Consider the following 16,682-nt stretch of genomic DNA (forward strand, 5'->3'; position numbering starts at 1 on the left):
GCATGTACTGCTTTCTTTTATTATTAGATATATACCAATTTAGAGATTCACAGAGAAGGATACCAACAGAGAAACAGCACTGAAGCTCAACAACACTGACACAAGCTCGATGGGAGGAGAACTGGTGAGCCTGTATTACACCAATGCAACTACAAGTGCCTTTTTTGATCTATCACTTCTTCATCTATGCATACTGTAGGCTTACTGTGTTTATGCACTACCTTTAATTTGCTGCTTTAAGTATCCCAAAGGAATTTAAATCCTTCCTATTTGTTTCTGTACCACACCTACTGGCAAGAGACCCAATTACCCCAGGCTCAAAACATTGCTGCAAAGTCACCAATAAAGGAGAAGCTGTGATAGGAGGGACACAGAAGCTTAGTGAGTACCCAACCAGCACCTAGCTTACCCAACACAAACATCATCTCTCTGCTTGACCAGCTGCACCAAGGCTATTTCCTTTCTCTACCACAGCCCTCTTACACAGCATGCCACACGCAGCATGCTGTCCTCTGATATCTTCACCTGTGACACAGCACCTGGCAACTAACATCCACTGTAACAGAAGTGACAGCATCATTATATCCAACTTCTGAAGGTGCTTCTCTCTTTAGAACCATTTTAACGTCTAGTTTTCAGGAGGTTTAACACATGAGGTGTCCATTTGCTTGCCAAAACACAAGTTAACCTTTATGAGACCCAACTAACACTGCCCTTAACCTCCAACACCCAGAATTCACAAGGTGATCTTACATCACAATGTAAGAAGTTGCTATAAATACGTACTATTTAACTTGCATACACTGTATCTGAGTAAGTTGAAGCACAGGCCGGAAGAAAACTTGATGGAAAAACATTTTGTTGCAGCTTACCCTCCTCCTTTAAATAGAGCTGCATGAAATGAAGTCCCACTCCCTCATGGCTCCACTGGCTGTCACTCGGCTGGCAGCATCCTTCCCCCTTTCCCCCCCATCAGGCTCCTTCCAAACCAGACAGGCAGCTCATCAACAACTCATCAACAAGTTTTAGTTCTCAGAAGAAAGAAAGTCTTCCTTTTTGTTCTGGCTGCGAGACCAACAGACCTAACTCAATTCTACTGCTCACAGACTCAAAAGTGTCTCTATCTCAAAACATATCAGTCAAGAGACTTGCTCACACAACGTATCCAGGTATAAGACTTAAAATACGCACTCACATTTTCTTGAAGGTCTTCACGTGACTGCGTGCTGGTCAGCTCAACTTCAGTAACTTCCACCAACTTGCACCCAGGTCACCGCAGCTCTTGCCATCAAACAAGGACCTACCAGGTGGCCCCATCAGGTGAGCAGCCTTATTAAAATGCCTGGAGAACTCAGCTCACCTGGCTGCTTCCTGGAGCAAAGCAGCTCTTAAAGATGACTCGGTTCACACTTAAAAGTCATCGCTGAGATGATTGTGTTATTCAGAAAAGCAAGGAAGGCTATGCAGAAAGACAAACAAAAGCGACCCTGTAAATGGCTATGGGGATAGGAGTGATCCTTGTGGATGCCTCCTTTTTTTTTATAGGAAAGCTATTTTACTGCTATACTGCCAGTCCCGGTGGTAGAGAACAACTGGCAAACTCCTGTAGGATGAAATGTACTTCATCTGTAGTCCATACAGCTCTCGGGGTGTGTGGCAGATAGCTGATATGCATAAATACACTTGGACATGACAGAAGTATTCTGGGGTTCTACAAATTGAAAAAGGCTGAGTATGTTTAAGGAAGTGTTGAAGACTTCTGTGGAATGTACTGGCTGCCAGGCCGTTCTGGCCTTAACATCTGAAGTTAAAACATGAAGCCATGTTCTTCAAAACGGTCATTACAGCTTCATATGAATGTCATGATTTGTTGTGCATGTAAAACCATATTTTCATATCCAAGCCTACTGTTTTTTTTTTTTTTGTTTTTTTTTTTTAATGTTGTTATATAGACTCTACAGAGCTAAAACAGAAAGGAGAGAACTCCAATTACTCCCAAAAGTAACGCTAAAATAGTTGAGATAAGGGTTATGTGAGCATGGTCATTAACTCAAAGCACTCAAATCAAGAGGCTTTCTATACACACAAATGGCAAGATGATAAACTGCAAAAATATATACGTATTTACAGAGTAGAGATATATATTGTCTGTTTCTATTACTGCCATGGTTGTGAGGCTGACAGCTTACCCTGTGAAAAGCATTTTAATACTGACAAACATAGAAGCATGCCTAGCAAGGTATGGCAACATACAGATGCTTAACAAAATACCTGCGGGTTGTGATGAAGTATTAACAACTGTTGTCACCAACTGTGAGCCTAACGTGGAAACGCATTCCACGGAACTGCACAGTGTGAGAGGCCCCTGTGGACTGCTTGCTCGTTGCAGGTAGAATTCAACACATGCAAGTGTTTAAGGAACTGAAGTGGCCAACCTTTTCCTTCTGAAACCTGGTGTTGTAGAATTCAACTCATTTCCCTCCATAATAAAACCCAGTCACCTACTTTCCCTCTAGCATGACTTAATATTAATATTAAAAATCAGATCTGTGCAGTGTATTTTATTTGTTTACGTTACCTACTTGTGGTTAAAAACCACTTTATCTGACAGTTTAAAAGCATTCTTTTAAAATAAAAAGAAAACACAACTTTTGCTAAAAATTTGCAAGTTACATGGCTGCAATATACAGGAGTATAAAAAATTAACAGTATTCTACAGAAAATATTCTCAAACAGCAAATAAAGATTAGGCATAGAAGCATGATCCTGAACTGAACAAATATGAACTATAAAACAGCTAACAAAATTTAAAAAAATCCTGAATATCCGTATAAAAGAAGCAAGGATTGAAAGTGCAGGTGCTCCAGTTTGCATTTTAACATATTCAGTAAGCTGATACAGGATACTATTCATTTATATAAAGTGACAGTGTTCTCAGTAAGACTTAAACATTCAGTTACATTATCTTGCAGCTTTTTCATTACCTCTACTTTACACCGTTGTAAATGAAGACTTATGCAATACAGGTTTTTAACTTCTTAATCTAACAAGGATATAGTAAGTTGGTGGTAAAGGTTAGTTTTAAAAGCTAAGCTAAATACGCTGTAGATCCAACTAGATACTTTGTGTTCTGGTTTTTAAAATTTATTTCTAAAAACATCTCTCAATTTTTAAGGGACTCCACCAATCTGTTTCGGAACCTGCATACGCTGCCTTTGGAGCTTAATGGCAGCAAGGCTTCCAAGTCCACTTGCTAGGAGCACAGCTCCAGGCAGGACCACGATGGAGATTTTCCCCCCGATGGCCGAGGGCTGTTCCTCTGCTGGGTTTGGTTAAGCTGCAGGTGGCTGAACCAAGGCAAAGGCAAATGGATTCTGTGTTCTGTTGGAGCAGAAATCATCATACTTAACTGCATTTGCATGAGGTGCCAGCTCAACCTGGGATGCCCTTTCTACTTTTGAGTGTACCATTCTCAAACAAGGGAAGTTAGGCCCCAGTCAGGAATCACTGAAGTGATCTTGCATGTATTCAGAAAATGAGAATGAAGCATACATTAAAAAATATTATCCTCTCTGGGAATAAAAAAAAAAAAAGTTATATGCAACAAAGTTATCCTGCAGGGATGGTGCCTGGAACGTAACTTCACCTGAAGTCCCATTCAGTTTGACAGCGTCCCTTTAAGTTTTAGGTACTTTTTTTTTTTGTTTAATATTTCCCCTCAAGAATCAGATCTCTGCATATGTCTGTTTTAAAAATGCACACAAATATCAGCGTTAAGTTTACATTTAGAAGAACTAATCTTTACCATTTAAAATTGACAGCAAGGTTAATAATACACACACTTCACTGACGACTGATATTTTTTTTTTCTGTATTTTGAATAAAATTTGCATTCGTGTAACATTTCCCACAGAAAGAGTGATTATACTTCAAGACATAGTTAAGTATGCACCCCAACATTTTCACATTAGTGAAAACAATAATGTTTTGAAAATACCAAGGCCTGTGCCAGGTACTCATAAATACATAATAGAAAAAATAAAAAAAACTGCCTTTTATCCCGACATAGTAGAGATTTCGTAGTCACTGGCCGAGGTGATTGGTTTACCCATCATCCTGACATTTTTAGCATTAGTGATCCTAGCCATCATGGACACAGGCTTATCAAAGTACCTAACCAGCGCTGGCTCAGTCAAAAGGGAGGCTAAAAACTGTTCAAAGGTGATGGCCCAGTCCCTGTCAATGCTAGTGCTTCTATGAAGAGAAGTGGTGTGGTTGCTCCGTACCAAAACGGTGTCTTCACCAATGTCCTCGCAGTGCAGCTTTTCTTCTTCATGCGAACCTGCACTCAGCACCGAGTAGGACGACATGGAGCTGTCATCTTTTGTATCATCGTCAGAAATGAGCATGGAAGAACAGGCTCCGTTGTCCCTGGGAGAAGAGTCCTCAAGTTTAATGTCCTCCATCTGCATGCCCAGGGTGCTCTCAGTGCAAATGGCCTCCTCGTCGTTGGTGACCAGGCTGCCTTGGAACGGCTTGTGCTGTTCAAGAGGGTACTGCTGGCTGTCTTTCTTCTGAAACAGCTCGCTCTGAATAGTTTTGCTGCAGTTGTTACTGCTGCTGTCTGCCTCTTTTGTGGGCTGTACCGAGAAGAGCTTGCCAACTTCACCTATCTCCAAAAGCAAGCTCGTCACAGCAGCGGTAGCATGGTACAGATCTTGTTCATTGGGGTCTTCACTGAACATGTTGTACATTGTCTTGCACAGTTCGATGAACTGTCCCTACAAAGAGAAAAAGAAAACATTATCGAGAGAGCAGGAAACAAATTCAGCTGTTAGATCTAGTAAATCAGTTTAAAAGAAGCTTGAAATAGAGGGATGACAATAGTTTGTGTGATTAAATCGAAATTGAAAATACTCTGGGTAGAGTCTAGAAAGCATTTTCAATTATTGGACAGCCACATGTTGTCTCTCTAAAAGCTATTTCAAATATTTTAAACTGTGCGTTCCTTCCAACAGATGACAGATTTCTCTCTGCAGCCAGAGGAGGGCAACAGAGGGCGAGCAGTGAGACACAGCATTCATTCTGATGCCTCTTCTTACTGAAAGAATGCTTAGTGTAACTAGCAGTCTGATCAAACCAGTGAAAAGTAATGAGAAATGAAAGAAGTGATCTTAGTGCTATTTTAATTGGCAGTGGTAACTCAGCTGAATGCATACCTTTCAAAGTTCAAAACTGACTAACAGGAAGGAGAAGATTTGCTTTGGGCACCTAAAGAAAGAAATACTGCTCTACAGTGAACTTTCCCTATAAACTCTGGAAGGAACAGCTGTCCCAATTTCTATATGTATGCATCTCTCAATCACGATGTTCTGGGAGCTGGATATGACTTTGTTGAAGACAACTAACATATATTCAACTAACATATATATATATGTTTATCTGCCTCAAAACTTCTACTGCTCTATTGAATATTTTTAAATATGTTTAAAAGAAAAGTTTAAATTTCATGAAAGGTAAGTGTTAGCAGAAATACCTGGTTCAGCTTGGGCAAATCCTTGGAGTTTTTTGCTTTGGATTTATTCTCTTGGCTCCACATTCTCAGATAATTTCGATTCTCTTGTGAACTCTTCTTGCCTATTATCAATAAAATTTACCCAGAGATGTAGGAAAAGTCCAAGAAGAAACCTCTAATTAATGCCTTTTTCCATTTTCAAATATCTTGTCAAGAAATTCAAGATGTAATTCAGAGGGAGACAACATGCATACCTTTGTCTGTTTTCAGACTCACTGTAACAAACCCATCATCTACTCCTTGTTTGTTCCTGCTGTCTAGACCAACAACTAGAAAATACAAGGTTGGGGAGAGAGATCATTGTGGCTTTACATCTATAAATAGATTTCAGGTGTACAGAATAAAATAAAGACAAAATTCACTCTACAGAAAATGTAGAGAAAAGTTGCTAAGACTAAACCATGATTTTCATTTATTCTTAAGTCTCCTGACAAATCCCAAATAATCAGTTATTACTTACAATTACACTTACTAATATAAACACTTGGATTTTTTTGTGTAATGCAATAATTAGTCTGTGTTACCACTACCCAACAGCTTCTAGCACGATTCATGTTCATATTAAAGCATCCTGTTTTATCTATTTAGGACTTAAAACTTCTATCAATTCTTATTTGTATTTTCAAACACATTCCTTCCCTCTGTAATCTGGAGGATGGGTAATATTTTCTTAAATTGGAGAGAAGCTTAATATCATATATCTCCAAGGAAGAGAATGTCATTTAAGACAACACAGTTGAGAGGGATTGAGAGATATTCTCATTAGGCTACAAAAAGTTTTCAAACTACTGAACTAATTTTGATGCATCCGTTGGCTCAATTTTTCTTTTTTTAGAATTTCCCATGTTCTGCAATTCAAATGCATCGTGAAAGACAATATATGTATTTTCAGCCTCCATCTAGCCATATACGCTCAATTTATCACAGAATTACTTCTGCAGTAAACACATAAATTACATTGTTCTGAGAGTGTTTCTGCAGTGTACAGTCCAGTGGACCCCGTGGGGTACACACACAAACCCCACTAAGGATGACAAAATAGGCTACATACTTCTTTTTACAGAAGATAGTTCACTTCCAGAGTTTGATCCAATGAAAAGGTAGCTTTATAAGAAGACATGGTGTTTGAAGTGCATTACCTTGTATTTTCATACTCAAGACAGAAGATGCCTACCATGCGTACATTCCGGCGTGATGTCTTCAAAAAAGTACTGCGTGGCTTCAAAAGCAGAGTCTGGTTCTTCTTGTTCAGGGGATGGATCTAAGCAATATCACAAAACTATTTCATTAAAAACTCTACACTTCCACTATAAACTGTAACATATCCCAATTGATACACTTAACATTTTGTTTTCTGGAAATAATAGTTTGAAGATGTGAAGGTTCAATTCATGGGAGACGAAACAACTGGATCCGGTACTACCTTTTTACTGTCACTCCTTCCACCTCCAAAATTCACCTCTCTTTGGCTTCTCATAACTTCCTGCCTTCAGAAGCTGGCTTATTTCCACGTCTAACTCTAGTTAATGCAACCATTACATTCTTCTGTGCAGGGTGTCCTAAGCAGGATGTGAACCTGTACTAGCTTGAAATAACCTGTTATGACTTGGTATGAGACCCCAGCTTTTCCAATACCAGAACTTGCATTCTTAGAACTAGATCTCCTCTTGTTCAATAAAGTCAGCTGTTCTCCTTTGGGTTAAACTAGTGCATCACTCCAGCCGACCTCCGACAGGAGCAATAGAGAATCAGATGATGCTTTCAGATGTTTTAAATCATCTGGCTAAGGCAAAAATCTCACTTATTTTACCACAGCATAAACAGATAAAGTAGTTTCTACAAAGTAATTTTAAATGGGACAACTACTTGTTTACAGCTCTGGTCCAAAGTTCAGTTCTAGCCATAAAGACAGCTATTGTAATATAATTTACTTACCAGGCAAAACATGCATTTTATACAGCAGCTTTAGCTTCTCTGTAAGATCACCATGGCATGCTGCACCTAAACAGCATTGTATACAACATGTTAATACTCAGTATTCAACGCCATCCTATTTATTACTGCTAGAATATTGCATTTAGAAGCTGCTACATTATGTAGTTATGTTACCGTACCACCTTTACAGCCCCAGATAGATCAGAAAGCAGTCATTTGACTTGTACAATCATACGGTCCTCAGCAGAGATGAATAAATAGCTTGAGAACACAGAACACTTCAAATTTTGTAGTTCTGTGTTAGGTCCTTTGTTATATGTCTATTTCATTACTCTCCAAAATAACCCATCATCCCTGTGTTGCCACTAAACTTTTAGCAGGAGACCTTTTTTAAGATGGCATTTTTTGGGTGGACATCAAACTTATCGGTTTGAGGATCCGATAAAAACATCGCATGACTCAGAACGTTTATCAGGAAGAAGAAAAAATAGTAATAAAAAAAAGACTTTGAAACAAACACAAGTACTATTCACCACCATTTAGCCAAGGGCTGAACTGTTATTTATGGAGTACCCTCTGATGATAGATATCTACCTCAACTCCTTTCTGAAATCAGCTGTATGAAATCCAAGCTGCAGATTATTGTAATAAGTAAACAGATGTTAGTTCATTTGAAAGCACCAAAACAACCTAAAAATCAGACCTCTTTGTGAATTATCTTCTTTATGACATATAGCTCAGAAATAAATGAATTAACATGGATTAACTAGGCTAAACAGATTTATTTTACCTTACAGTGTCAACCCACCTCTGCTAAGCAAACTACAACAAAGCATGGGTTGGCAAATACTACCACAGTCCATTGTTAAACATAAGACTGCAATAAATACACATGTCAAGCCAAAGAAATTGGTGCATCTACATTAGTCATTTTACTTTTAACTGGGTCCTTTTTCTTTAAGTGTCATAATACTGTTCCAAATGCTTTCTTTTCTAGTGAAGTTTTGCACCCAAGTACCACATGATATGCCACACTGGTAAAAGCAACATGAAATAACTTAAGCGTGGAAGAAGGCTGCAGTTCTTTCAGCAATGGCTACAAATGCATTCATCAGAGTAGAATTCGGGGTATGGGGTATCTGACTTGTTCTCATCCATCTCCCCAGATGTAATAAGTAATCAAAAAGCTTGAACAGCACTGCTTTTTGCTTTTTTTTTTTTCCTGAAACGTGTCTGTGTGTTTCCCACTCAAAGGCTCTTTTTCTCCTCAAAATGCACAGGAATGAAGACAACAGAACGCAGGACAAGCTGTCATCTGGATGCTCTCAGAGACAACCTCCTGGGCCTCTCCCAAAAGAGGTCAGACAGTTTTGCAAAGGGACACACAGCCTACTGGTAACTTACAGGAACTGCCTAGCAGTTGGCTGCACTGGGCCTCTCCCAAATAACATTAGTCTACAGCCATAAAGACAAGAGACAGAAACAGACCTCTGGAAGATCTGTCCCTATTATGGGGCTAGGGAGACCTCTGCATGAGTGGGTGCCTCGGCTCAGGACATCATTTTGACCTGTACATTGTGGTACGGGGGGGTCATTCCAAAAGACAGCCTAGAGAGCATGATGCCTCCTGTCCAGCCTCTACATCCCCAAACAGCAAAACAGATGCTGCTGCCAAAGGTCCATGAACAGCACTGAGGAGGTGGTAAGACCATCCTTAGCTCCATTCAGGAACACTCCCTTCCTGGCAATCTGGAGGCACAAGCCTTACAACCCTCAGTAATGTTTAACAGCTCTCATCTTTTTGGGATGCAATTCTTGTATGATACTCCTCCAGTTTTTATCCAGAAGTTTTAAATGGGTGGTGCAAGCATGACACACACAATTCACTCATATCTTATCCCAATAGCTTTTTGTGCTCTAACTCATGCTTCCTGTAGCTTTTTCTAAACTCATCACATTCTGTTCCCAGCCCCACTTTACTCTCATTGACTGAGAGCTGACTCTCCTCACTAGGTGCAGGCTACCAGCCCTAAAGCCTAGCCACTTGATGAAGGGCCAGCTCCTGCCTCATCTTGCTTACTCTTAACCCTGGGGCTCACTTGTTCCCTTTGTTGCAATATTGATTTCAATCTCTTGAAGTTTTGCTTTGAGACTTTCAGGAGCCACACTCTCCATTAACGACATTTAACTTCCCTATCCAACCAGCATTACCATTTTCTCCTTTTTCAGTTTACTTATACTCTCTCTCTCTTAATCTGTAGGCCTGGTTACTGATTGCAGAAATAGGACTTCGTTGCATATACAGTGAGATGTGATACCTTCCTATCACATAGGGACACAAATATGAGCTGTCAGCAGACTTCTGAAAAGAAGCCCTTTTTATTCAGGGGCAAACAAAACCAACATCCTGACCATATCCTCTTCCTGGTTCCTTGTATGTGCATGTGAACTTATCAAAAGTCATCCTCCTGAACAGTGAAAAGGAAACACACGGATTAGAAGTAACCACACCATAAGCACACAATCTGAGGACCACCTTCATGAGGCAGCAGTAAGGGAAATCCAGGCAGTTGCGCACAGAAAAGATGACAGGAGTGTTTTGTGAAGTTGGTTGTTGTTTTTTTGTTTTGTTTTGTTTTTTTAACTATAAAACGTGAAGTTCTATAAAGTTAGAAGCTCTCTCTGAGAATTAATCTTTCATACATCATCACCTCTTTCAGATGCTATGTCCAATTCCTAGCTCTTCTTTAGGACCATGACCACCTCTAAGAGGTATACAGCTATATACAGTAATACAGCTATAGCAAAAAATTATTTGCACTGTGGACAGAGCTGTAAAGGGTTCAGTAAAGCTTCTTCTCATACAGAATTCTTGCAAGCTCACTTTCAGCACAATCCCATCACAGCCCATGTTCTTCAGCAATGCTTGGTGACTGCTGGCTGTTCTGGCCTCAGTTGGGTTTCCAAGCAAAATGGAATCCTATCCTCAAAGTACTGCTTCCTACTACCAGTACAATGAAGTAAGAATCACTGACAGACCATTTAGGAAGAGTATGCCTCATTATCTGTCAAGGTCTGTGGAAGACAAACCACTATCTTCTTGTCCCTTTTAAAGGTCTTCAGCTGATGCAGATCTGTTCATTGATACTAACACCGACAGCTGCTACTGAAGCAGGAAAAAGACTGCATCCTAATGTAATGATTTCTAGATGAGTTCATGTTCACAGGTTTAAAGGAGGCAGGCTTTGCTTGACCACATGAGAGGTGGGAAAGAACCAGTAGCAAAATGAAGCAGCGTGACTTTAAGGGAGATCTACGGCTGGGCTCTCAGCTAGGCCCTCCTGGGACAGCTGTGAATATTGCTTCACACCACATCTGGGGTACAAGAATGAGACCATTCCCATCACACTGCCACAGAGAACCACAGGTTCTCAGACTATAATTGATGTGTAGCTCACAAAACAGTCCTTCTCCCAGTGTGATATAAAAATGCCTAGTGTAGATGCACCTACTGACACCAACCCAAACCCCCGTGGGTACCACTGCCATGGGTGCGATTAGATTAACTGAACAGTAGCTTGAAGAGCTCTTAAAACAAAAGATGACTTACGCAAATCGGCATACATCAAACTCAAACACATAATCTGATAGCTGATAAAACATCTATGTTTGTGACAGAGTGGATCTCCCTCAGAAATGAACTGTTTTAGTCAGATTATTTTAAGATTGCTGTGAATTCTCCTTACTTAGCCCAGACACGAATTCACGGAAGTTGATGAGCAAGTCTCCATTTTCATCAAGAAGTCTGAATAAGCGTGCAGCTAATACATCTGAATGAGTTCCACATGCCCAAGGAAAGAGGAGAGCAAACATCCCCTTGAACTGCTCAAAATCAATACGGTACTGCTCCAGATAAGGCAGGCTGGGATCATGACGGTCAATAGCATTGCTGTTTCCTCCCCAGTAGCAGCTAGTCAGATGTTCTGCCTGAACAGAAGGGAAATGCTGTGATTGTTATCACTTCTGTTAATAACTCATCAGTTATCAATGATAAAGGAACAAAACTCTTAACACAGTCTTTAAACTACAGAGGAGTATCATATCTATTTCCATCTACCTAGGCCTTGCAAATCTACAAAATAGACTTCTCTCCAGTCCAGCACAAAATGATCTCTATCTCTATCAAAGAGTCAGAAAGTGGGAGGGAGGAAGAAAAAACATGAAATCTGTAATTTCAGGATATATGAACTTCATTTTTTTTTTTAAACTTTGTTTCAAAGAAATCGTATGTAGGCCTACTTTTTTAGTCCTACTGAAGACAATGGAAACCCTAGAGCTGATTTCTACTTCAAATCAACTCAGAAGCTTAGAGAAAGAAGTCTTAGCACTGCACAGTGATCCGCCAGATTGGACTGCCTTAGTCTCCCTGCTTCCATAGTAGCCTGGAAGAAGGCAGTGTAGGATTTAAAAAGGATAGGCCCTGATATTACAGATGGGAAATTGAAAGGAAATAAATACTTCATGGAATATCATAGAATCTTTAACAACAAACCAGAGGATTAAAGTACCTTGTTTCAGGGTACTGCAAATGGAAGTGAAGCCATAGTGTTTTAATTGCATCTGTGTATTGCTGTACACCTAACTAAGACATCATTTTGTGACACTATATTTCTACATATTACATTAAGGCACTAACAACAGCAGAAATCAGCTGCTGTCATATGACAACATTAATGAAGATAATTTTTGTGTTCAACTCTAAAAATCAGGTATAGAGAGATGAGTTTATAAAGATTGATCAAAAGCCCCTCTATGTTAACTTCTATATAATATAAGCTTACTTATATTATATATATGTTTGTATACTCACTTTTCCATGAACAAATCATGTACTACATTACTTCTTCCCTTAGCTTTTAGAAATTGTTAAATTTCTTTTGGGTATTCAGTAATCCAGCAGCTAACTCAAGCTTGCATTAAGATACCTGATAGAGAACTCTGACAGAACCTGGCCTTTAGTAAACACCACAATCCTGTATCACACATAAACATTTCCTTGCCTTGCAGGCACGTGATCTTATCTTCACTTCAGCTTTACCTTGAAAAGAGCATACAGTTCCTCCAATTCATCAATAGTGAAAGAAGTCTCTGTCACAATAGTTCGTACCTTTTGAAACATAACATTAACAATTGTTAAACATCTGAAAATCCATGTCTCAGGAGAAGCTAAATTTTATTTCAGAAACAGATGCACTTTAATCTTTGTAAAGAATATTATTCCAGTACTTACCACGTTGCGCTTTGTAGTGTCTTCAAGGGTTTGGATAACTTTCAGCCTTTGTTTAAATCTCATTTGTTCAATCAAATCTGCTCGGATACTTCCAAATTTCTTAAGTGAAAACAAAAAAAAAAAAAAAAAAAGAGAAAAAGGATAGTTTCTGTACTATGTATAGCTTAACGTACTTAAAAAATTCTATTTTGTGAAGGATCACAGCTAAAATTCTAAAAAAAGTAAAGACATTTGCTTCTTACACTCTTGCTTGTAATTGTAACAAAGCTAACACAGCGAGCTCCCAGCCCTTGCTGTACCCAGCTAACTGATGAATGTAGTAGTCATTATATAACAGATATCTTGATCTTTTTTATTATTTTTATTTTTTTATTATTATTTTTTACTCTCGATGGTTTCTATGGAATTGTTGGGTGTTTTAATAATTAAAATCAACCAACAACTACCATCCTCCTGGAACTAGTTCTCTTTTTGCACCTGTCTACTGTTTCGGTCACAGTTCTTCACTCCTCATGCTTTTTTTTTTTTTTTTTTTTGGCCTAATAGGAGTACAGCTAGTTATTTATCTGTATGAAACAACAAAGTTCCATACTGCACAAGCACCAAACAGACAGACTGGCTCTGCATGGAGTCAGGTAATTCATCTCAATGCAGTTAAACCAACACAAGATGCCTCCATGATGAGGAAATAAAAGAAAATGCAAAGGGAACAATTTCACAAAAATACCCTTCTTCCTGTTAGAGCACCGTGCAAATGAGAACTATATACCTAACTTGATTCTGTTTGTCATTCAGCACAGAATATGCTATGGATTACCTATTAAATAGATACCATCTTATTAAAACATGAAGGGTTTAGGAGCTGTTTCAGAGCTGCTTCCTGTGCTATCACATTGCTAATAGGTACTTAGACTTTGAGCTAAAATACTAGTTCACTCAGTATGTCATCATAAGAAAATATGGAAACTAAGGAGAATTATTCCTTTAGTTACTCTCCTTAAAGTTACTCTTTATTTTTTATAAAAAATAATGTATCAGTGTAGCCAACAAGGATATTTTAACTGATGGATATATATTTTTTAATTCAAGAACAACAAAACTGTTTAGCAAGTTTTAGTTTTTTGTAAGCTTTCTTCTGTGCTTTGCAGGTATTCGTTGTTATCAATTCCCTTCACTTGAAAATATTTTAGCTTTACGATCAGGGGCCACAGACATCTCTATCACTCATCAGCACCAGCTGTTAACTTAAAAGGAACAAAGTTTAACCAAAAATGGAAAGGTCTTGTGAAATCATACTGACTCAGCATGCTTCTATATACAAAAGCTGCAAAAGTTATGGCTTAAAAAAAAAAAAAACAAAAAAACAAAAAAAAAAACAGACTAGCTCCTTCCCATCTGACTATTTTGGTTTTCTGAGGTGAGTGAATCCCTCTCTTTCTTCTACTTCCAATTCCAAGCAAAGCAAAACTAGAAAGTAAAGCAGAACTGAAGTGTACTGGCAAATTCCTGTTAAGAAATTCTATCTTACCTCATAGGAGCATCTGATCAACCTGAAGATATCCACCTCAGGATAAGGCTCTACATCATCACTGAGCAGTGAGTGAAGGTGAGGAATGGGTGGAAGAGTGCTGTCCTTATTAGTTACACTGTCCAAATACCTGGTGAGAAAAAGAAAACGAAATGAGAAACTTAAAATTCAATTACAGTCCCTCCCATCTTAGGGCTAATAGAATAAGGGTAACAAATAGATTAGTTAAATGAAAAAAAATGATTAACTTTTTTTTTTTTTTTTAATATATCAGCACCCTGCCAAATCCTAGTCCCTGCCAGTCTTTTTTCTCAGAGCTATGATAGCTCTCTGAATACATTACCTTTATCAAGAAAAAGCCCAAATGTAGCTAGTCATACTTAACATGTAGCTCACTGAACTGATTTGATCTTTGTGACTGTTTAAGTATGCAAAATTAAGTATGACACTTTGAATACCACTTGAACCAGGGTCAGCGTCCTCCAGTCTACATATCCCCATCTATTAACTGCCCAATCTTGCTGCAATGGGCTTTAAATGACGTGTCATTCCCCCGGGTACAATTGCTGTGAATGTCTTCTACATGGCAGCTGCACAATCCTTACATCCTCAGTAAACAGTGGGGCTTTTACTTCAGAGGAAAGACAATCACATTCTTCTCAAATTCCAATGAAATTCAGTATGGATGCCCCATTCCTGGAGGTATTCAAGACCAGGTTGGCTGGGGCCCTAGGCAACCAGATACAGTGCCTGTGTTAGTGGCTGTCAACCCTGCCCATGGTAGGAGTGTTGAAACTAGGTGATTTTTGAGGTCCTTTCCAACCCAAGCTATTTTCTGATTCTATGATACTCACAAAATTTACTCAGGAAAACATTTAAAGTCTCAGCAGCACCCTGAAATCTTAACAGTACTACCAAATGACAGGAAAATGGACACAGCATACAGCAGCATTAGTTTGTGTTAAATGACTCAATCCGGTCTATGCATCAACCTCCTCTAAACTCATTCATTTAAGAGTCTACCTAATTTTCCTGTTTAGTCCATTCCCAAAACAATTTTCCTTGCTATCTAGGCTTTTTCATAGAAGCAATTATATAGTAGTAACTAAATAAAAACTATTTCTGTTGATCAAATAAAGTTCCTATAACAAGGTTTGGAAAATTTATTTGGATGTCTTGAAAGAGTAACTTACATTTTGTTAGTCACTAAACATCACTGTAAGATGATATAAAGAGCATTGCACATGGGTGCAAAAGTACTACTAGCACTAGAAGATTTACATTTAGCGTACTGGCTTAAACTTCAACATAGCAGAATACAGATTAGAAAAGGAAGCAAAAAGAAAAATGAAGAGAAAAGAAAAATGAAGATGCTTGATTTTCTGTAATAAATACCTTCCCAAGACTGTCATGGCTTCTCCATCATCTTTGCAATTAAGCAGCTTGTCTACATTAGCATCGAGGACAGCAAGTGCTAACTGAAATATCACCTTTATTCCTTCACAGAAGAAACAATCCACAACCACCACAGCACTCTCAAATGGCATTACACTGAGGAAAAGAGTGAGGAACCAGGACAGGGAAATAGTGGATATTACACCCAGGTCCTGCATGCAGTCATAAAGCTGAGGAACATAGTCACGAGCCAACTCTTCAAAGACACCCTGATCCACCAGCGCTCCTGTTGAAAATAAGGTTGAATGTCCGTTAATTTGGGAGCAATTGAACACATCATTTAGGGGGAAAAAATGATCTTCTCTGTAGATAAACAGATACAAAAATAAAGAATATTTTACACGATTCCTATGTGCACTTTCTCACTTTCAATGAAATAGATTCACTTAGATCATAGTAAGTTTTTGTTGGTTTAATTACAGATTTCATAGGAGCTAATAAAGAGTCAAATTAGCTCTAGGACTTACAGAAGTTATACTGTGGCTTAGTACTCAGTATTACTAACAGAATAGTATTTTTCAGTATTCATTATTGAAGGCAGTCAAGGTGACTTGCCTGTGAGGGCTTAGATTTATTCTAAGAGAACCCTTGGTTATATCTAGATCATAACATCAGTATCTTAAGCAGTCCAAAAAGGAACATCTCAAGCATTTGTGAGTTACAGCAAAGACAGTCTCCCTGATAAGGCAAAACCTTCACTTACACAAGAAAACTGTCATCCAACAGTAACAGCTTTCAGACACCATTTCTCTTGCAAATCAGAAGTGAAAAGGCACAAAGAACTCCACTGTAAATTGTCAGAGCTCCTATCTCTACCCTAATCAGATAACTGGATCTTCTAAAATTCCAGTTTTAGCCTCCCACATCTTTCAGATGTTCTCCATTTAAGCCCTCTTTAG

The 16,682-nt window shown here is 38.7% G+C and overlaps 1 protein-coding gene across 1 annotated transcript in view; it reads right to left on the reverse strand.

Annotated features, from left to right (window-relative positions):
* Window positions 1-2,546: 2,546 nt before the first annotated feature.
* TBC1D9 (TBC1 domain family member 9) overlaps window positions 2,547-16,682 on the reverse strand; it is a 43,895-nt gene continuing 29,759 nt past the window's right edge. Inside the window, exons 12-21 of the mRNA XM_010709512.4 lie at window positions 15,724-16,009; window positions 14,329-14,458; window positions 12,801-12,899; window positions 12,609-12,677; window positions 11,257-11,497; window positions 7,511-7,576; window positions 6,750-6,836; window positions 5,770-5,844; window positions 5,537-5,637; window positions 2,547-4,781 (exon numbers count right to left, since the gene is read on the reverse strand). Coding sequence (XP_010707814.1) covers window positions 4,056-4,781; window positions 5,537-5,637; window positions 5,770-5,844; window positions 6,750-6,836; window positions 7,511-7,576; window positions 11,257-11,497; window positions 12,609-12,677; window positions 12,801-12,899; window positions 14,329-14,458; window positions 15,724-16,009 — 1,880 coding nt within the window. The 3' untranslated portion in view covers window positions 2,547-4,055. The remainder of the gene's footprint in view (window positions 4,782-5,536; window positions 5,638-5,769; window positions 5,845-6,749; window positions 6,837-7,510; window positions 7,577-11,256; window positions 11,498-12,608; window positions 12,678-12,800; window positions 12,900-14,328; window positions 14,459-15,723; window positions 16,010-16,682) is intronic.

This window comes from Meleagris gallopavo, chromosome 4 (assembly GCF_905368555.1).
Source record: "Meleagris gallopavo chromosome 4, MGAL_WU_HG_1.1, whole genome shotgun sequence".
In the NCBI taxonomy this organism is placed as follows: domain Eukaryota; kingdom Metazoa; phylum Chordata; class Aves; order Galliformes; family Phasianidae; genus Meleagris; species Meleagris gallopavo.